This window comes from Salvelinus sp. IW2-2015, linkage group LG18, assembly GCF_002910315.2.
Source record: "Salvelinus sp. IW2-2015 linkage group LG18, ASM291031v2, whole genome shotgun sequence".
NCBI classification, from domain to species: Eukaryota; Metazoa; Chordata; class Actinopteri; order Salmoniformes; family Salmonidae; genus Salvelinus; species Salvelinus sp. IW2-2015.
Window position 1 is genome coordinate 31,072,608 of NC_036858.1, and position 23,252 is coordinate 31,095,859.

General features: G+C 42.3%; 1 protein-coding gene across 2 annotated transcripts in view; it reads right to left on the reverse strand.

The window, feature by feature from the left end:
- pkdcca (protein kinase domain containing, cytoplasmic a) overlaps positions 1-23,252 on the reverse strand; it is a 451,220-nt gene that overhangs the window by 12,657 nt on the left and 415,311 nt on the right. For both annotated transcript variants that reach the window (XM_024008358.2, XM_070448423.1), the window contains exons 2-5: positions 17,385-17,507; positions 11,973-12,238; positions 2,819-2,898; positions 694-801 (exon numbers count right to left, since the gene is read on the reverse strand). In XM_024008358.2, the coding sequence (XP_023864126.1) occupies positions 694-801; positions 2,819-2,898; positions 11,973-12,238; positions 17,385-17,507 (577 nt within the window). The remainder of the gene's footprint in view (positions 1-693; positions 802-2,818; positions 2,899-11,972; positions 12,239-17,384; positions 17,508-23,252) is intronic.

Below are 23,252 nucleotides of genomic sequence, written 5' to 3' on the forward strand. Positions count from 1 at the left end.
TGTGATCGTGCTGTTCTGTGTCAGTGAGAGAGGAGCTCAGGTTGGAGACTGGCGAGTGAGAGGCCTACTGGAGCAGCAGTGTCTTTGTGAAGGTTAAGCCGACACTGTGTTCGGCCCCTTGGGCTGTGAGCACTCGTCGGTCAACAACTGTCTGGGTTTACTTTACACTGCCAACGGAGCGAGGCGAGGAGACACTGAGGGAGGCCAGGAAGGGAGAGAGAAAGAACATGTGAAAGTAAAAGACGACGAGCAAGGGGCACCAAGTGAATGTAAGACAGTGAAAACAGAATCCTCCGGAATGGAATGGAAAAAGGTGAAAGGATAGAGAAGGAAAGCTGTCGAGCAAAGACGAGAAGGAGACGGACTGAGCGGGAGAGAGAGAGAGCACACTCACCTCTCTCCTCCCAATGCGATTAGAAGACATGTCAGTCTCTTCCATCCCCCATTGAGTTCACTCACGTTATATACATTTTCATATTTTAAAATCTCATTACTATTATTTGTCCGGAGTATATCTGATCATAGCTCTCTCTCTCTCCCCACCTCAATCCCCTAGGCACACGCACACATCTGTTTAACTATCCTTGTGGGGACCAAACATTTGATTCCCATTCAAAATCCAATTTTCCCTAACGCTAACCCATAATCGAATCTAACCTGAACCTGTGTGTGTGTGTGTGCGTGCGTATTTACCTGTTATGTGTGTCTGTGTGCTGTTCTGCAGGTAAAATCCATTTCTGTACAGGTGCAACACTTTCTCCAACTGAAGCAGCGTCTCATCTATCCCCCATATCAGCTCTCCTGAAACCAACACAGGAAGTAACATTCAGATAGTGCAACACAGTTTAAACTCTACACGTCAAACAAAATTCCACAGAACAAAGGTTATGACCTATTATTATAGCGACATTAAAGCATACCATTCAACCAAATCTGTGAGGAACAAAAATGGCGTACAATAGCACAGACAAAAGAGGCCCAGCTCAGTCTTTGAACATGGATCAAGGGACATGGGGCAGTGTCTGTGTTTGCTTCCCTTATAGTAGACACTGATCGGAGGTCGTTAAGCTCTCTGTCTGACTACGAGAGATAGGATCACCTGACCCATCCCCCAGTTCGTACACACACGCACAAACACACACAGACGTGCACAGATGCACATACACTCATACACACACAGCCCGCCCACGCGGCTTGCATCTTCACGGCCTGTTGTGTCCCAGTAAAACAGATCTCAAACACCCGGCTGACATACCAGCACTCTGATGAGAAGCCCGATAGGAGGGAGAGGAGTGAGGAAAAGGAAAGAGAGAGCAAAGGGGAAGAGAGAGATAGATGAGAGAGATATATGAGAGAGAGAGATATGAGAGAGAGAGAGAGATCGATCTCAGGCATTTAACATGGATAGCACTGAGCCAGTCTATGTTTAGTGGTAGCTTCATATCTTAGCAAAACAGTAACTAGTGAGAAGCCGAGAGAGGGCACCCACACCCACAACCTGGTTGAATCAACGTTGTTTCGACATCATTTCAACAACAACAAAATGTTATGACATTGAATCAATGTGGAAAACTGATTGGATTTGCAAAAAGTCATCACCATACAGACATTTCAGGATTTCTTGTCTCTTTTTCACCCAACTTTGAACCTAAATCCAGTGACATGGTTGAAAGTTTTGTTGATTCACTTCGAATTCCGTTCAAAGGTTTGGGGTCACTTAGGAATGTCCTTGTTTTTTGAATAAAAACTAATTTTTGTCCATTAAAATAACATCAAATTGATCATAAATATAGTGTAGACATTGTTAATGTTGTAAATGACTATTGTAGCTGGAAACGGCAGATTTTTTTATGGAATATCTACATAGGCGTACAGAGGCCCATTATCAGTAACCATCACTCCTGTGTTCCAATAGCACGTTGTGTTAGCTAAAAGTTTAAAAAGTTTATCTTTTAAATGGCTAATTGATCATTAGAAAACCCTTTTGCAATTATGTTAGCACAGCTGAAAACTGTTGTGCTAATTATAGAAGAAATAAAACTGGCCTTCTTTAGACTAGTTGAATATCTGGAGCATCAGCATTTGTGGGTTCGATTACAGGCTCAAAATGGCCAGGAATAAAGGACATTCTTCTGAAACTCGTCAGTCTATTCTTGCTCTGAGAAATGCTGGCCTTCTAGGCAGAGTTCCTCTATCCAGTGTCTGTGTTCTTTTGCCCATCTTAATCTTTTATTTTTATTGGCCTGTCTGAGATATGGCTTTTTCTTTGCAACTCTGCCTAGAAGGCCAGCATCCCGGAGTTGCCTTTTCACTGTTGACGTTAAGACTGGTGTTTTGTGGGTACTATTTAATGAAGCTGCCAGTTGAGAACTTGTGAGGCGTCTTTTTCTCAGACTAGACACTCTGATGTACTTGTTCTCTTGCTCAGTTGTGCACTGGGGCCTCCCACTCCTCTTTCTATTCTGGTTAGCGACAGTTTGCGCTGTTCTGTGAAGGAAGTAGTACACAGCGTTGTACGAGATCTTCAGTTTCTTGGCAATGGTTGCTGATAATGAGCCTCTGTACGCCTATGTATGTAGATATTCAATTTTAAAAATCTGCCATTTCCAGCTGCAATAGTCATTTACATAACATTAAAAATAACATTAACAATGTCTACACTGTATTTATGATCATTTTGATGTTATTTTAATTGACAAAAAATGTGCTTTTCTTTAAAAAACAAGGACATTCCTAAGTGACCCCAAACTTTTGAACGTTAGTTTATATAAACAAATATGTGATGTTGAACTGACGTCTGTCCCCAGTGGGCACTCACCTGTGGAGTTGACGATCTTGTCCAGTAGGGGTCTTAGAGTGGGTGGGGCACTGTGAGGCAGCAAGTATGTAAAGAAGAACCTGGAAATTAAAATCAACACCTCAGTTTCAAACACAATAGCTGTATTATTTGACTTCAGTTCTTGCCTGGTTTAGATCTTATCAGTCATAAATATATTGGTTTGTTTTTGTGTATAGTTTGTCCTCCGACAAATCATAGGTAAGTTTCGGTGTTCTTCAAGGTTTCATTCTAGGACCACCAATGTTTTCACTATATATGCTACCTCTTATGTCATTTGGAAACACAATGTCAACTTTGACTGCTATGCGAGTGATATACAGCTGTACATTTCGATGAAACATGGTGAAGCCTCAAAATTGCCTACCCTGGTGGACGGCGGACAATTTTCTACTTTTAAACTCAGACAAAACAGAGATGCTAGTTTTAGGTTCCAAGAAATTTGGAATTTGGAAATGTTGTCGGATCTGACAATGAATCTCCAACGTTGTGTAGTTGTCTCAAATAAATCTGTGAAGGACCTTGGTCTATCTTTCGATGAACATATCAAAAATATTTAAATTTTCAGCTTTTTTCTGTCTTTGTAACATTGCCAAAATCTGAAACTTTTTGTCAAAAAATTATGCAGAAAAGCTATTCCATTCTTTTGTCACTTTAAGATTAGAGTACTGCAATGCCTTACTCTCTGGCTACCTGGATAAGGCACAAAATACACTTCAGCTAGTGCAAAATACGTCTGCTAGAATTTAGACTATAACTCACATGTTTATTTTTATTATTACAGTGCTAGCCACTGGCTCCCTGTTAAAGCCCACATGCAGTTGTTTTAATGAAATGTTTTAATCATCACTGTATGTCTAATAAATCACTGTGTGTGTTTATTTCATGATAATACTGTAACTCCAAATATACTTATAGCCCTTTCAGTCAAATGACCTAGTGGCATGGGTGGAATGATATCAATATCTTTCATAATTTCATAATTCATAAACATAAAAAAAAGAGAAGTGTTTCTATGTCAAAGGGTTTTATTATATTTCAGTCTTCTGTGATATAGTGTAATATTGGGATGCAATCTCAAAATTGAATAGATTTCAACTCTATATCTGACATGGTGCAGGTGTCTTATTTTTTAAAGCCCATAACCATGTGTGTGAGGTGTATACTTTTGTTTCAAAGTAGATTTCTTTAAGACGACCAAGTAACACACTGTGTGACCCTGGTTTAGCCCACTGCCGTAAAAGGTTATCATTTACTTCCCTGAGCCTCTTTTTGACATTGAAATGCTTGGTCTAATCGTGTGCGTGTTGATACAAATGTTAATATATTTACAGACACAGCCCTGATTGGCGGATAGGATCATCCAGACTCTAGAGCAGGGGACGGCAACAGGCCGTTGTTTATTGGGGCCCTCTAAAGTTTTTGTAAATAAAATACTAAAATCACCTGGAATTCAGCTAAAAATTTATTTAATTTAAATCTGTTTACCAAGTATTCCCACGAATAAAAAAAGAAACATACAGTGCCCTCAGTAATTATTGGGACAGTAAAGCATTTGTTCTTCTTTTGGCTCTATACTTCAAAACTTTGGATTTGAAATCAAACAATGACTATGAGGTTAAAGTGCAGACTGTCAGCTTTCATTTGAGTGAAATTACAGTACTTTTTGTACATAGTCCCTCCCCCCCATTTTAGCGGAACAAAGGTATTGGGACAAATTCACTTGTGTATTAAAGTAGTACAAATGTAAGTATTTGGTCCCATATTCATAGCATGCAATAACTACATGAAGCTTGTGACTCCAGTGATAGTCAAGACCAATTCAAGACTAAGACCGGAGCAAATCGGGTCTGAGTCAAGACCAAGACCGGGGGGGTGGGCAAAACCGAATCAAAAACCGAGACCGGGAGGGGGACAAGGGTTCCGAGACCGAGTCAAGACCAAGACCAGAAAAATGCGAGTACAATTCAAGACTATGATTGTAATTTTGCCAAATCACCACCGTAATAAAAGTTCAAAATGTCCAGTATTTCTGTGTTCAAATTTCAGAATATAGGGATTCTTTAGACATTCAGAATAGTGAAAAAAATGCATGCTGAGGAAATTACAAATGATTACTAACCCAAACAAAGTGGGGACCAAAGGGCCTTCTACACCTTCAGATAAGTGCTAAGAATTTCTAAAATAATAATTATAATAATATAATAATAATATTATTATTTTCAATGATGTTCTGATTTAATCTCTTCAGTTTTTGTTCGAAAGGAAAGGGTTAACACTGAATAAAAAAAAAGATCCAATCAGAATTTTTCTTTGCTGGTCTCTGGTGAGATTTTTTAATGTTTATTTTATTTCACCTTTATTTAACCAGGTAGGCTAGTTGAGAACAAGTTCTCATTTACAACTGCGACCTGGCCAAGATAAAGCATAGCAGTGTGAACAGACAACAACACAGAGTTACACAGATAAATCTAGCTTGCTAAATCAGCCATTGGCTAGGCCATTAGAAGCTAGATAAAGGCATTTGTCATTCAACTGAATTAGGGCAAAATTTGGGAGTGACAGTGGAATTCACTAATCACATTTTGACTTAATGGGTGGGACCATTATTACCAAACTTATGGAAACTCTGCCTTCTTGAAGGCCAACAGGTCACTGTGCAATAGCTAGCAGTAGTTTCCCCATGGTCTAGCTAGCTAGCTTTTGTTGTTGGCTAGTTTGCAGTGGCTATAGCAGGTGTTGTCAAAGAGGATGTTATTGCTAATTTGTTAGCATCTCCCTTTTCATGAATAACGTTCAACAAGAAGTTATTACGTTTCAAATCATCATCATCTGGTGAGTGGAACTGTGTTTTTTATTGCACTGTGCTTGCTGTTGTTAGCCATCTCTTTGAAAATAACTTGTGTGTGAAATGTTGTTGCATTTAAAGTGGAAGTGAAAGTATTTTAGCAACATGAAATCTTATTAATCTCTGTTCATATACACCCCCAGGAAGAATATGACACTTTTTAAAACATTTCTGACAACCGACCACTTAGATATGGTAATTTTCACGTTCTCATAAATTCCTAGAATGTTAAGGAATTATTTATACTAAGGCATTTGTAAAAATGCTATAGCAATATAGAGTGGGAAAGCAGCCGTGCGTTTGGACAATTAATAGACACTGCAATAAATAAAACTGAATGAAAACAGGCTGGTGTGCTATAGTCAGGTAGCCTAGTGGTTAGAGCATTGGGCCAGTAACCAAAAGGTTGTTGGATCGAATCCCTGAGCTGACATAGTAAAAATCTGTCACTCTGCCCCCGAGCAAGGCAGTTAACCCGCTGTTCCCCGGGCGCTGAAGACGTGGATGTCGATTATGGCAGCCCCTGCAACTCTCCGATTCAGGGGGGTTGGGTTAAATGCCGAAGACACATTTCATTTGAATGCATTCAGTTGTACAACTGACTAGGTATCCCCTTTTCCCAATCAGAGCTACAGTAGGCCTTTACACAAACAAGCCATTTGACACACGGGCCTGCCATCATTCACTTTGAACTGGACTGTGTGTTCACAGGTAGTAGCAACAGCGCGACTTTAGATCATTAGAACGCATTCGCCAAAAGCGTAAAAATACAATAGATTTCTGCAAATATGTAAACACCACAGGAGTCCTCTTACATTTGGGAACTTTACAGTCTTATTGATCAAACCACCATGAAAAGGTAGGCTTGCTCTCCATTAGTTATGCACATTAACAACAAGGTCAAAAATGTATGCTAGCCAGAGCAAGATGAGCTAAAATCTAATGATGGAACATTAGATAAACCTTCTCAAACTTGTTCAGGTAGTTGGCCATCAAAATTGCACTGATAAACGGCAAGGAATTGTAGCCTCCTTGACTTCAGCTAGGAGGATGTTATGTCATGCCATTGGAGGAGTGGGTGAGTGACTGACTTTTTCCCTTCATATTGTTTTTCGGTGGCTATACACAGCTAGAGATGCAGGTGTTATTTGGTTAGCTAGCAAGAAATTAAACAACTGTTATCCAGTTAGCATATATCTTGCGTTCGCAAATTCACTCTGGCTATCCACTCCGATTTCAGAGCACTCTCTTCTGAGTGTGCCAGAGCGCAGAACGACTAATGAATTTACGAACGTGCAACACACGCTGAATTCGACCAGTGTCAGTAAACATAGGCCAAAAAAAGTACTGGTTAGTCAAGAATGCTCTAGATAACATGTAAACAGCCTAACCAGCCTAAACAGCCTTACGGGGAGTAAAATGGTCAGAGTGAGGTGTTCTCTCATTTGTGTCAAGAAGTAACTAGCTAGCCAACTTTAGCCAGTTAGCTTGGATGCTTGGTTGGGACAAGCATACATTGGCAGGCAAGCTCTAGCTAACGTTAGACTCAATGTTTTAGGCTTGCTACATAAATAGATACGCTAGCCTATTAGCCATGTTATGACTGACTTGTGATCATTGCCCTTGCTAGATTGATTGTATTGATTGATGGACATTCCCAGCCTTAGTTACATTCACCCATTTTTGTCCAGAATATTGAGTCATTGAAACCCAAACAGTGCCTCCCGAATGGGGACAGCCAAACAATGTACCAGGCCAGCTGTGATTTACAACCTGAAGGCAATATTTTTGGGACTACCAAGAAATGTATTGGGGAATTCTATTAATTATGCATTAGACTGCATACATCTATTCTGCCAACAATGCCTTAAAGTACGTCATGGAACGTTGAGTCAAATATAACCTATTTTTAAAACCTTTTATGAAGTTGGTTTTGTAGCATAAATTGGGAATTTGATATTTTTTACTGATATTATGATTGTTTCATATCTGCAAAGTAGATAAAACGCTGTCAGTTCCACTTTAAAACTTCTTTGGGATCGGTGTCCCATCCACAGGACGGTTGAGCTAACGTAGGCTAATGCGATTAGCATGAGTTTGTAAGTAACAAGAACATTTCCCAGGGCATAGACATATCTGATATTGGCAGAAAGCTTAAATACATGTTAATCTAATTGCACTGTCCAATTTACAGTAGCTATTAGTGAAAGAATACCATGCTATTGCTGGAGGAAAGTGCACAGTTTTGAACATAAAAAGTTATTAATAAACAAATTAGGCACATTTGGGTAGTCTTGATACAAAATGTTGAACATAAATGCAATGGTTCATAGGATCAGTCTAAAACGTTGCACATATACTGCTGCCATCTAGTGGCCAAAATTGTAAAAAAGGGGAGGATCCTTTAGAGGTTCAACTTTAGGTCACTGGTTACTTTGTGTGCTAAACGTGAAATGTTTTTTGCAATGGGAATTAATAGTTGTACATATCGATTGGGAAATGCTTAATGGTTGTGTTTTTGTATTCTTATGATTGGGACCTACTGGCTTATTATGTCTGAGTTTATGGACTGCTTATCCTTTAACATCATGCTGTGTGACTGCTGTCTTTCCATCGGCCCTATTCAGTGGTGTAGTGGTGCCTGGATAAGTGGGTATACTCTAATTTTGTCAAAGATTTTGCCATCTTTATTGATTTATCAAAAGCATTTGACTTAGTTGATCATTCTATTTTACTAGGAAAACTTCAAAACATTGGTTTCATTAATAGATCCCCAAACTGAAATCCATGCATATCTTAGCAATAGAAAAACATTTGTTTCATACAAGGACACAAATCGCATCTTCTTGGACTCAGAAGTTCAGTATTGGTTCCCCTTCTTTTCTCTATATTCATAAATGAATTGCTTCCAATTTGTCAGAATACACATGTTCACTTGTACACTGATGATACAATGCTCTAAACATCAGGTTCAAATATTTTGTAGACACAAGCAACTCTCCAAGTAGATTTTAACACTTTCTAAAAATGGTTTCTAGCAAATAATTTGGTTTTAAATCAAACGAAGTCCTATATCATGATGTATGGTACACAGCAAAGAATAAACTAATTGCAACATTACTGCAAAAATGGCAGAGGCAAGTGGAAGGGGGAGAAAGTAAGGAACTTGTCTGTCAGCCCTGCATTAAATTGGTTAAAGAAAACTTGATGAATAAAAAGGTATACCAATTTCATTTAAGCACCAAAACATGTACAGTTGTGCCATATAGAATGCTAAATAGTTGGGAAGAGATTTGATGTATTGATTCCATGGAACATCTCAAGGATGATCAATGGAAACACGATGCACCTGAGCTCAATTTCGAGTCTCGTAGCAAAGGGTCTGAATACTTACGTAAATAAGTTATTTCTGTTTTTTTATTTTCAATAAATGTGCAAACATTTCTAAAATCATGCTTTCAGTTTGTCATTATGGGTATTGTGTGTTGATGAATGAGGATTTTTTTAAATTCAAGGTGCCTGAATACTTTCCCGAATGCACTGTATATATGTACAGTATTATAACTAATTTGCTTTAGTTGTATTAGTAGTGGTAACAGTAGTTTTTATTAGGAGTTTTTATTAGTAGTAGTACAAAACGTTTTTATGCTGTTAAAATTGATGTAATTTTTGAAATTACTATTACTATTTCATTGTTATTAGACAGTAGTTGGCATAATATTATTGTTACTAAGTATAGCTTTGGTTCTTTTCATTTGGACATTTGAAAACGAGATGGTGCATCTCAAGAGATGTCATCATGCAAATGTTTTCATAAATAAATACAATTATAAAGGTAATGAAATAATTTACATTTTCAAATACAATCTCTTTTGGGGCTTAGTTGTGGTCAATTGGCAGTGTACCATCCGCTCTTAAAAAATCCTCCCGCGGCTGAATCTAGTTGCCTACCCCTGCTCTAGATCCTACCCCTCTTACCCCTTCAAAGTAGGAGGATACATATGCAAATAAAAGATGACTGGTCATTGGTCAGAATAATCAGATCAGATTGTGATGTCATGCTGTGGGCCAAAAATGCCATCCCACCTGAACAGGCTTTTTTCCCCCCACTAAAATGGCATTATCATGACTGCCCTGCCCCGTTACGACTAGGGCTGAATTCAAGCCCTTGCTACATACCTACATGGCCCATTCAAATTTCTGCAGGCCCACACATTAAAGATTTCTGGCTACATCCCAGCACAGGCCTCCTTTTGAAGCAAGCAGCTAGATGGAGAGCCAACATGTCCCTAGAAGGCGCATCATGTCATGCCAGCCTTTTTTCACTATCCTCTACTTGAGTGGGTTGAGTCACTGATGTGATATTCCTGTCCGGTTTTGCGCCCCCTGGGGCTCATGCGGTCGGGGGGATCTTCGTGGGCTATACTCAGCCTTGTCTCAGGGTAGTAAGTTAGGTCTGTTCATATCCCTTTGCTGGTGTGGGGGCTATGCTTTGGAAAAGTGGGTGGGGTTATATCCTGCCGAGTTGGCCCCTTCCGGGGGTAACTTTGGACAAGGCAACAGTGTCCCCTGATCTCCCGTCTCAGTCCCCAGTATCGATGCTGCAATAGTCTATGTGTCGGGGGGCTAGGGACAGTCTGTCCTATCTGAGTTTGAGTTTATTTTTACAGGGACAATGCACATTAATCAACGTTTCAGTAAAAGTGACGGTTTTAGCCAGCCGGCTAATTTTCAACCTCAGTCCCTGGGCAGGTTATTGGTATACTGTGTGATCTCAAATTCTAATGTCCTGTCTGGGGCATGTCCTGATCTTAGGCATGCTCCTCTATCTCTTTCTCTCTATGTCTCTACTCCTGCAGGCTCTAGTTTTGTCTTATCTTGATTATTGTCCAGTCGTGTGGTGGAATGCTGCAAGGAAAGACCTAGTTAAGCTGCAGCTGGCCCAGAACTGAGCACCACGTCTTGCTCTTCATTGTAATCAGAGGGCTGATATAAATACTATGCATGCCAGTCTCTCTTGGCTAAGAGTTCAGGAGAGACTGACTGCATCACTTCTTTTTATAAGAAACATTCATGTGTTGAAAATCCCAAATGGTTTGCATAGTCAATTTACACACACACTTACCCCACCAGAAATGCCACCAGGGGTCTTTTCACAGTCCCCAAATCCAGAACAAATTCAAGAAAGCGTACAGTATTATATAGAGCCATTATTTCATGGAACTCCGTTCCATCTCATGTTGCTCAACTGAACTGCAAACCTGGTTAAAAAACAAACAGATAAAGCAACATCTCACGGCACAACGCCTCTCCCCTATTTGGCCTAGATAGTGTGTGTGCATGTATTGATATCTAGGCTACATGTGCCTTTTGTAAAAAATAACAAATAAATATTGGTGTAGTTCTGGCCTTGATCTGTTCTTGTCTATTAATGTTCTGTATTATGTCATGTTTCATGTTTTGTGTGGACCCCAGAAATAGTAGCTGCTGCTTTTGCAACAGCTAATGGGGATCCTAATAAAATACCAAATACCTCCCGGAAGGACCTGAGCCCTAGGACCATGCCTCCGGACTCCTGGTCTGACGACTCCTGGCTGTCCCTGTACCAGTCCATCTGGTCGTGCTGCCGATCCAGTTATGCCTCCGGCTATGGAACCCTGACCTGTTTCACCGGACGTGCTACTTTGTGTCTCTCTCTCTCTCTCTCTCAATGCTTGACTATGAAAAGCCAACTGACATTTACTCTTGAGGTGTTGGACTGTTGCATCCTCTATAACCACTGTGGTTATTATTTGACCCCGCTGATCATATAAACGTCTTGAAGAACGATCTGGCCTTAATGGCCATGTACTCTTATGACCTCCACCTGGCACAGCCAGAAGAGGACTGGCAACCCCTCGGAGCCTGGTTCCTCTCTAGGTTTCTTTCTAGGTTCTTGCATTACTAAGGTGTTTTCCTAGCCACTGCTTCTGCATCTGCATTGCTTGCTCTTTTGGGTTTTTAGGGTGGGTATATCTGTATAACTCTTTTTTGGCAACTGCTGACGTAAAAAGGGCTTTATAAAATCCATTTGATTGAATTTGATTGATTTCAACAGAACCACTCTAATCACACTATGATGTAACTAATTCAGTGGATGCTGATGACCCTTTAAATCAGAGGAAGAGCTCATTGTCATGGCTGAAATGCAATTAACCCAACCCACCCTCCGATTTCTCCCTCCCCACCAGCCTCCACTGAAATAATTAAATTATCATTTAACATGGCAGAGGTCTTGCTCCTCCTCACCTGTAGGCGTTGTAGAGGTTGCGCTTCTCGTTGATGCCCAAGCAGCGCCCTCTGCTGCAGGGGAGGGTGAAGTTGCGGGCGGGAAACTCCATGACGCAGTCGGAGGGGGAGCAGGGGGCCTCCTCTGTGCTGGCGTCATCCAGGTCTGTGACTTTGAGCTCCCCCGCCACCAGGACAAACTGGCGAGGCCTGAAGTCCAGCAGGGTGACAGAGCCCAAAGGGGAGTGGGCCAGGTAGTGGAGCAGACGCACTAGACTCAGACAGATCTGCAGCAGAGAGCGAGAGAGGAAGAGTTTGTGAGTGTAACGTTGACTGTTCATTTACGATTCACTTTTGTTTTATTTATTTATTTTCACTTGCTTTGGTCATATAAAACATGTGTTTCCCATGCCAATAAAGCCCCTTTTGAATTGAGTTGAATTGATAGAGAGAGAGAATGGTGGCTCCATGTCTAAATCTGTTCAGGGTTCATGAATCTACTTCTGTGCCAAATGTGGAGCCCTTATCGTAAAGCAGTCCAGTTAGAGTATCCGCCCTGAAATTGTAAGGTTGGAAGGGATTTAGTGTATTTCTGTCGCAGATAAGAGAAATGACAGTGGAGATGAGTCAGTCTGTCATTATTTCCCTGATTACATCTCTCTATTCCATCTCTATTCCATTGCATTGTTCTCTTTTCCACTGCATTATTCTCTTTGGGGTTGACTGAGAGCAACCCCCCCCCCCCCCATTTCCTCTGTGAACACTCATAAATCCCTGAGAGAACCACATGAGTCTGTGTGTTTGTGTGTGCCCCTCTCCCATTGTGTGCGTCCAGGGGTCGAGGGTAAGGGCTGAAAGGCGCAAGAGAGCGCGTGAAAGGGGCAAGGAAACACGTGAAAGGGGAATAGACACCTATATTATACAGACTATAAACCAAACATCTACGTTCCCAAGAGCAGAGAGGGGAGTGAGACAGAGAGAAAAGAGGAGGAGAGGAGGAGGAGCTGAACAGCTCATTTCTTTTCAAGCGAGACAAAAGCTGTTTTTAATGTACTGTGGATTAAGAGTGAGTGGGAGAGGTGAGACAGAGAGCACTGAGGCGTGAGTTAGGGGCTGGAGTCTCTTTCTAACCCTAGTGAAGTAACAGTAGTGCTGGAGGAATGCAAAACTGTCACACTATGCTTAAATGGGCAATTTGCAGTTGCTACATACATACATTAATCATATGTATATAAAAAAAAAAAAACACTGTACAGCCTCAAAACACGGTAAAAACTATCATGTTGATATCATGGATGGTCAGATCTTTCATCTATAGTTCTGTCTATGAATTTGGGAGTGGTTACATTTCTCCAGCACCATCCCTCAGCGTTTTACCGAAACAGTGGTGAGGAATTAGCGTTCTTGTTGTTTCAACTGCTGATTGCCCCTTTAAATACAGGGTCATTTTTTATTGATTTGATTGATAGGCATAGGTTTTTAGAGTACCCTAACTATTCTGTCATTCTATTTGACCATACTGCGTATTGTAAATACTGCAATACAGGTCTGATAGAATGTATCTATAAGTTATCATTTCCATAAATGTAAATGAGCCTGACGTGAAGGTTGACAGACAGACTGCTGGGTGGGTGTGGTTAGTGAGGAGGGAGGGAGGGGTTAAAGGGGATATGGGTGTGTCTGTCTCACTGACAGGGGCTGCAGGCCAGGGCCATCAAAGCCTTTGTCAACGCTCACAGGAAATGGTTACAGACCTAAATGGAGCATTTGAAATTCAGTGGGTTTACAGCGCGCCTCCCTAGAGTCTATTAATGCCTCATACGAATTGCAAATGCTCAGAGAAAAAGCATATTTTTCTTTCATTTCGCACTCCACATTTCAAGGGAAGGATCTTGGGTGACAAGGGAGGCAGACCTGACGCTTAATGTTGTGGGGAAACAAAGGAGCAACCAAAAAACAGCACACGCTGATGCTGCATGAACACACACAGCACACACAAGATCCAGAGATAGTAAGTGGTGACACTCCATTGAAATAGTATTATTATATTTAGGTAATAAAAATTTAAAAATAATAATCTCATTGAATTTGTCTAACCTCATGCTCTGTTATTGCATTACGGTAAAAATCGAGTTACATAGACAAAAAACAAAACATCTTGTTTGAAATGCAATGGTTTCTCTCAAAGCTAGACAAAGTCCTTTTTCACTGTGCTTCAGAACCACTGAGTGAACCACAAAGACATTTACAGAGCCACTCATAGAAAAGCAACTGATTTCTACATGCAACTTAAAGTGATTTAAACACTGTTTCTATCATACTTACAAAAAGGAACAAGCACTAGCAAGGAGTCTTTTAAAGCGTGGTCGCTGTTTAAAAGTGGGAATTATTTACATTCTACTTGCACTAAGCCAGCGTTTCCCAAACTTGGTTCTCGGGACCCCAAGGGGTGCACGTTTTGGTTTTTGCCCTAACACTACACAGCTGATTCAAATTATCAAAGCTTGATGATTAGTTGATCATTTGAATCAGCTGTGTCCTGAGGAACGAGTTTGGGAAACCCTGCACTAAGCACTGGGTATTGTTCTCTGTGGAAGTACTCACAGGCTTGGAAACTCGTGTGGCAATCATTCAAGGCCCAGGAAATCAAAGTGGAAAGTTATCTCAGTTGATTTATTTACCAGAAGGCTGATGTCAGTGGCGGTCGGTGCCATTTAAGATGATGGAGGACGATTTTTTGTATTTTTATGACCATGTACTCTATTAGCTACAGCATACTGGATAACTGTCATTCATATTCCATTCACCCAGCTCAATGTAACATCGATTGGTTTAGGCTACTACATGATACTCAAATTTTACCTGTACCCATCATGAGGTTGCTACAAGCTAGGAGGTTGAGGGAAAAATTTGAGCAATCAAGGTGACAGACAGTGACACATTCAATACCACCTTGCACACTATTGGTTGCATCTAGCTGATCTAGGGTGTGTAATCATTCGTCGGAAAGTTGCAAACAAAGGTTTCTATTGGACAAATTCAGGTATGTTTTCCCTGTTTTTGCTCCGTTTGCTTCCATTTAAGAAATGTTTTTCAAAAAACTCGGCAGAATGAATACACCCCTGATCATCCGCAAACACAGTTCACTTTCAAAGAGACCTTTCTTAACCAAACCTTCATACCACATACCACAGCCAAACAGCATCATCACTTTGATCGTTATATAATTGCTTCTCGCATCTACGCGCTCACCTTTTCCCTTCGCTTGTGGACTTCAGTGCACAACACAAAAGCTGTCTGTGACCAGGCAAACAAACCTTTCCAAACCTTCATACCATAACCGCTAACTGCTACACACAGCCTACATCGTTGTCAGCATATTAGCTAACATCATAGTCAACATACTAGAACTAATGTGTTCGTAAACCCACTACAATCATGTAGTACAGTGTACAGCAAGCAGTTTAGCAGTTCACCGGAAGGCCCTGGTGGCAAATTAATAAAATTAAAAGCTTACCATGACTTGGAAGAGTTTCAGTGTTGGGTAGCCATAGCCAGCTAGCTAACATAGCATCCCTCTCTGTTTGAGCTGGGTGTTTGAGTAGGCTAAACTTGCTAGCTGCATTCGTTAGCTAAGTAAGTGAAACTGAAAGTGAAAAAACACAAAATAGAGCTCGCTCTCGCTTCTCCTTCATTTTTGAAGAAAATCATTCATTCAAAACTGTTCTACTATTGTCTTTCTCTTTGAGTCAACTACTCACCACATGTTATGCACTGCAGTACTAGCTAGCTGTAGCTTGTGCTTTCAGTACTAGATTCATTATTTGATCCTTTGATTGGGTGGACAACATGTCAGTTCATGCTGCAAGAGCTCTGATAGGTTGGAGGACGTCCACCGGCAGTTGTCATAATTACTGTGTAATTCTATGAAAGTGGGTGAGAACAATGAGCCTCCTAGGTTTTGTAGTCAATGTACCCAGAGGACGGAAACTAGCTGTCCTCAAGCTATACCATGGTGCTACCCCAGAGAGTGCTGTTGAGGCTACTGTAGACCTTCATTGCGAAACAGATTGTTTTAATCAATTATTTGGTGACGTGAATATATTTAGTATAGTTCTATCTAAAAAGGAAAACTTTTTTAATGTTTCACAATTTTTATTTTTATGAAATTTACTGAGGCGGATGGTCCTCCCCTTTCTCCTCTGATGAGCCTCCACTGGCTGATGTATTTGTTTTGGCAAACTACACTATGAAGCTCCGTGAGGGAGCTCTGACTTTGGTTAAAGGCCACCTCTCCATGACAAATACAGTGTTGATTAGGGATAAAACAAATTATGCTTTAGGAGTTCATAGACTAGTGTGATGACATGTAGATAGGCTTAGTGTGTAGTGTTATAAATGACAGTGACGACACATCCAAGGACGTGTTGAGCTGTGCATGTGTCAATGGTTACACTGAGAACTCTAACTAACTTCCCTATGCCCAATTCCAAACCCACCCCTTGCCCTACCCCCAAGGCACTTGTACAAATCTGAAAGGATTGTATAGATGTAAATGATATGGAAGCTCAAGGCACTTAAGGAAGCCCAAGACCTATCAGAAGGCATTGTGAAGCTATTACTACGTTTTTAAAAATATATATATATCCATTCCTTTTCTGGTCCATGCCTACAGATATAGGTTGATTTGAAATTTGGCAACAATCTTTCCCACCCTGTATTCATCATCACAAAACGTTTGTGTTGAAGGATCTCTCAGTAGAAGAGCTGACTGTCTCAGTGAATCTCCTCCAGTCTTGCCAGTGAGGAAAGGAAGGGAGAAAGGAAGAGAAGAAAGGAGGGGATAGAGAGAAGAGAGGAAGAGAGCACTTGCTGGTGATTTCATGCACCGAAGCTCTTTCATCCTCTGTGTGGCAGGCGGGTGGACACTCCCCGGCCACAGGAAGCAATAGGAAATAATTAGAGCGCGGCTCTGTGGCGATAGTGATCGGCAGACCCGGCCCAGGGGCCCCAGCGGCCCAGTGGCACACAGGCCCATGGTACCCAGCAAGGGAGGCAGGAAACTGGGCAGGAGAAGGGCCCTGGCTCTGGAAATACCATCCGCTATACCAGTAGTGTCCCTATAAACCAGGTTAACCAAGCCCCTGTTTCAGCCAATTCGCTCTACATTCTGAGTCAGCCTGCAATGGGTTTGAGTCACAGGCCTTAGTATCTACTTACGCATGTGACCTACCCTCAGTCCCTCAGTGACACCTACCAGAATTCAGCCTATTCTGTTGACTCATACACGTTGCACTCTGTTCAGTGAGCGAGAGGAAATCACACGACGTTGACAAGATAATGATCATGTCAATTTAGCGTTTGATTAAAACCACTGTTTGAAGTGAGGGTCCGTGTTTAAGTGAAATGTCTGTGTTGTCCGCTAACACTCACCCTGAAGCGTTCTTCCCAGGAGGTCTGCAGTAGTTGGATCATCTCCAGAGGACTTCCCAGCTCTGTGATGGCTGTCACTGTGTCCTGGATGTCATTGCTGTCTTGGTAGCAGTAGCCGTACAACTGGAGAGGACACAGAGAAACACTGGTTCTTCATCTATACACACACACACGATATACACGGAGCGTACAAAACATTAGGAACACCTTCCTACTATTGAGTTGCACGCCCTTTTGTCTTCAGAACAGCCTCAGTTAGTCGGGTCATGGACTCTACAAGGTATCAAAAGCGTTCCACAGGGATGCTGGCCCATGTTGACTCCAATGCTTTCCACAGTTGTGTCAAGTTGGCTGGATGTCCTTTGGGTGGTGGACCATTCTCGATACACAGGGGGAAACTGTTGAGCGCGAAGAACCCAGCAGCGTTGCAGTTCTTGACACACTCGAACCGATGCGCCTAGCACCTACTACCATACCCCGTTCAAAAGCACTAAAATCTTTTTTCTTGCCCATTCACCCTCTGAATGGCACACATACACAATCCATGTCTCAATTGTCTCAAGGCTTAAAAATCCTTTAACCTGTTTCCTCCCCTTCATCTACACTGATTGAAGTGAATTTATTAACAAGTGACATTAATACGGGATCATAGTTTTCACCGGGATTCACCAGATCAGTCTATGTCATCATGCAAAGAGGTGTTCCTAATGTTTTGTACACTCAGTGTAAATCTCATTCAGAAGATTGAATTACTGTATGCCAGTTGCATGCATTCTGATGTTTTTAAATGAAAACGCAATGAGACATGCGAGAGCTTTGGCACTCATTAATGTTTATTTTGGTCGATTGAAGTAGTTTACTCTCCTCTTTATTGCTATGGTAAGTGCCTCCTAGAGATGCCGGCCCTTTGCTTGCATAAACATTTGTGTAAGATAATTTGTGCCAGAAGAACTGGTTAAAATAAGTGGGCATGAAATTCAATCTAAAAGCATAACAACCAATATGGCTGTCAACCATACCATCAGGAAAAACACTGACTATGCAAAACAGAGAAGGTGGCATTGCATGTTGTTTATTGGTTAATAAAAGGCTTTTACAAGTGAATGATGTGAGAATGTAGCATTGTCTGAGAGTAAAGTAGTGGAGGCTTCATACTCTCTGAGGGTGACTACTGCTTGTTAGCAGTTTGGGTGTGTCTGTGAAGAGCGATGCTGAGACATTTATAGCGGTGCTGTGTGATGGGAAATGCGAGGTGCCCAGCGGGTGCCAACCTTGTGGGAGGAGAGGAGGGGCCTGTGGGCAAGGCTGGCAGAGTGCCCCCTCACCCCACCACTGGGTGCAGCATGACAAACACATGAAGAAGACTGCACTTATAGAGCTTAGATCAGCCCCTTTTCCTTGTGCAGTCAGAATGCATGTATGAATTGAGTTCAGTTGAGGTTAAGTTTTCGAGTGTTGTAGAGTCTCTTTATTTCTCTCTGTAAAAATGGTTCTGTTGAGTACGTGAATCTAAAGTGCATTTTTGCAGCAAAAGAAGAATGGTGTTTTTTTTTATATATATAGGGCCATCAATACAGGACTAACACCTTTTTTTGGAGTGTGTGTGTGTGTGTGTGTGTGTGTGTGTGTGTGTGTGTGTGTGTGTGTGTGTGTGTGTGTGTGTGTGTGTGTGTGTGTGTGTGTGTGTGTGTGTGTGTGTGTGTGTGTGTGTGTGTGTGTGTGTGTGTGTGTGTGTGTGTGTGTGTGTGTGTGTGTGTGTGTGTGTGTGTGTGTGTGTGTGTGTGTGCGCGCTCGCGTGTGCGAGATTGCCCTTGGCAATGCCAGAGAAGCTTTCCCAGGGGTTGGAGTGTACGGAAAGTTTTGTTATCTGAGATTGAATTCACAGTAATGACTATTATCAGCACACGCCATCTCCAGGTTGTGTGTACTGTATGCACCACGTCTGCAGCCAGTGCTGAAGTTGTTGGTATTGTGTGCAGCGGAGGCATTCTTGTGTGAACACGACCGCATCAGGGCAGTGTTTTCCCTCCATGTCAGACTAGACTCATCGGCAGCTAAGGCTGCCCAGAGTGAGATAGCAGCTGTACGCATGCTGGGGCAGTGTTCTGTGTTTGCTTTGAATCTGGTGCCATTTTGTCTGACTGGGGTTCAGAGGTCACTCACCTTGGTTGTTTGATAATGTATTTTTACTAACAAAGGCATGACATCATTGAAGTGTTTCAGAGAAATATTAATCTGTGCAAATGTATTTAGATATTTTTGCAACGGGATTCTGAACGGTTCCGTTGTGAGTGCTGTTCTGAGTTCAGAATCTATTCTGCTATTGTGAGTTCAGGTCTTGATGTGTCTCTGTTTCTTCTGTACATAGAGGTTTATCTAAGTGCATCTTTGGATGGGTATATATAGAGTATGAGAGAGCGTGGCCTTAGTGAAAAGGCTGAGAAACTCTGAGGTGAGGTAAGTGTGAAAAGGCAGGCACATTAGGAACCAAGCCTAGTAGGTCAATCTCCTGGCAGGGCACCACTTTCCCGGCCAGAGGCAGGAGTCAGCATGCCATAGCACGGCATGGCCTCACCAGGAACAGAGAGGGGGCCAAGGGCCAGGGCCACAAACACACACCAGCCCAGGGACCAGTCACACTCACACAGGCCAAACCCCCACTGGCCAGTTGGCTGTACACACAAGAAGTGAGTTGAAGGAAGGTTGGAAGGTCTCTCTGTTCTTACTAAACTAAATGTAGGGTTGCGGGAATGTGCATTTCAACTGAGACCGGTTAATAATGCTGAGAGTTGAAGATGGACAAAGAGAATGAATCCATGCAGGTTCTGCTTGAGGTGAGGCCGGGTGACCAGAGTAGCGGTCAGAGTGAGACGGGTCTAGCAGCCAAGAGGGGGTGCTGCTGCTTGAACGGTTGCCCTGCTCGAGTAGCAGATGAAATAGTCGAGAACATACGCTATGCGCGTCAGAATATGCCAACGCACCGGAGCTCCACAAAAGCATTTCTGTGTGGGACATTATTAATGTGTAAATAAACGCCGGGGTCGGCAGGGCAGTTAACCCAGTCACCACACGCTCTTAAACGAAGGCCCCCTGGCCCCCGATCAAACCGGCCCCGGGGCGGACATGTTTGTCCAGAGATGAAATCCCCAGCATCTGCCAGAGCAGAGAGCACACTGCTGCTCTTCTGTTGGACAGGGTCACTGCAGGACTGAGTGTCAGTCAAACAAGAACATCTCTATCATACCAACTGGATTCTCTCTGGATCTCTGCTACGGACTGGGTGGGGACTTACTGTAAGCCCAATAACAAAAGTAGAGCTTTTAATTTCACTCACAAATCAGGTAATAAGTAACATACGTAACTATTATTCATGAAATTGTATGTAATGCATGTTTGAAGTGTATCCATGTGCAGCGTAGGGGTTCAACTTAGTGTGTGTGTGTGTGTGTGTGTGTGTGTGTGTGTGTGTGGTGTGTGTGTGTGTGGTGTGTGTGTGTGTGTGTGTGTGTGTGTGTGTGTGTGTGTGTGTGTGTGTGTGTGTGCTGTGTGTGTGTTGTTTATCCTTGGTGGGGACCAGAAGTACTCACAAAGATAGTAAAACAAGGGGACATTTCACCGTTCCACCAAAGGAAAAAGGCTATTTTCGGCATAGGGGCTTGGTTTACAGTTACAATTAAGGTTAGGGTTAAAATTAGGGTTAGTTTGGGGATTTAGAGTAAGGTTCGGGTTCATGTTAGGGTTAGGTTAAGAGGTTAGGGTTAGGTTAGGTTTAGGGTTAAGGTTCAGGTTCGGGTTCATGTTAGGGTTAGGTTAAGGGGTTATTGTTAGGTTTAGGGTTAAGGTTCGGGTCATGTTAGGGTTAGGTTAAGGGGTTAGGGTTAGGTTAAGGGGTTAGGGTTAGGTTTAGGTTTAGGGTTAGGGAAAATAGGATTTGAATTGGAATCAATTGTTTAGTCCACAAGGATAGAGTGTGTGTGTGTGTGTGTGTGTGTGTGTGTGTGTGTGTGTGTGTGTGTGTGTGTGTGTGTGTGTGTGGTGTGTGTGTGTGTGGGTGTGTGTGTGTGTGTGGTGTGTGTGTGTTGTGTGTGTGTGTGTGTGTGTGGTTGTTGTGGTGTGTGTGTGTGTGTGTGGTGTTGTGACTGGTTGCGTGCGTGCGTGCGTGCGTTCGTTCGTGCGTGCGTGCGTCGAATGACATTAATGGTTGGATTCGGTATGCCTTGTTTTAATCAGAGACTTGGACCAAGTGCAACTGGCAGAAAACCCTCTGTCATTTTCCTTTTCCATGTGAATTGATCCTAGTACATTAGATGGATTTGAGACTCATAATGCATTAAATAGAGGAGGGTGAAATTGTTTAAACCGTAAGTTTGGGTGCATAAAGGGGTTTAAACGTTTTGAGTTTCGATGATTACACACTCCGTTTATTACATCTTTCCCCTTCTATAATTTGCATGACTTCATAGGGTTGAAAACAAAGTCTGGGAGCGAGCGTTCTGCAAGAAAATATGTATGACTGTTAACTTAGTACTTTTTGGATGACTGTAAAATCGAGAGATTTATAATTTTTTTAGCTGAATTTGGTGCCTTCCATCTCAACGAAATAGGGAAGGAAGCATATGGAAACAGAAACAAGTTTGTTGAGTAAGAACTCTCATCAACTTGTTTTCTCCAACCGCTCAGTAAAAATAAACAACATTTCAAAACGGGGTGTCGTAGGAGAGGGCTGCACACAAGGTGTTTTGCAGGAAGAATTTACTCCCAATACTCTGGAGTGAAATTCATCTTCTTATTTCCTCCTTAAACACATCACAGGGTTTGTCAAATCAATACCTGCCCTTCAGACTACCAGTTAACAGGAGCTGAGCATGTTCTCAGGGTGAAATAAAGGGGAGAAGTTACAGAGCTTCAACTAATGCAAATGATGTGGGTGACTCGCTGGCCATTTCAAATAATGTTTCACACGAATGTAACTTCCTCCGATCAAATACTTGTTCACATTTCTCTTTTAAAACTGGGGGGACTTTTTTTTTAATGTTCTTTGAGCACATGCACAACAGCCCATATTCAACTTCAAAACTGTACTTTCCTTGACTTTCTTTATCTGTTACTTAGAAGTGATGACGTGCATGTATTGTATATTTTCGGAAAGTTTCAGAGCAAGAAGACAAGCAGAAATGTCCTATGTTTACGTGGTGAGGGTCTGGGGTTCTGGGGGTCATGAGGGCACCCTGCTCTCCATGTAGAGTGTGGGGGCTGCAGAGCTGCTGAGCCCCAACATACCCAGGGTTGATCAGAAACAGGGCTGAGGGCTTAGAGAGACAGGGCAGGCCCTGGACAACATTTCACTGGCGTTCTCTTTTCCCCCCAGCTTCCTTCCCATGGAAGTCGGAGGTTAAAGTGTTAACCCTGGCTTAATTGCAACTCTGTCTCCAGTCCACTCATCCTCAAACTGACCCCAAGGCCCGCAGACACCCGGCTTTCACATTAACACAACCTGGTTACTGATTCCCCAACTAATGGAGGAGATCTCCTGAGCAGGCCCTGGGGGAGAGGCTGACAGAGTGACACGCTTGTGTAAACATAATCCAGCTACACAGCCAGAAACCGGCCAACACCCCTGCTGCAGCCCAGAGGTCCCACCACTCTCAGATCATCTGTATCCACCACATATACTTTCGCTGACAGGTAGCCCTTACATTCATGTCATTACGTAGACACTCTTATCCAGAGGGAATGCATACATCTTCATAGTTTTTCTTTCTACCATACTGGTCCACCATGGGAATCGAACCCACAACTGTGGTGTTGCAAGCGCCATGCTCTACCAACTGAGCCACACGGGCCCTCCTCCCCTCATTCCCTCCATCC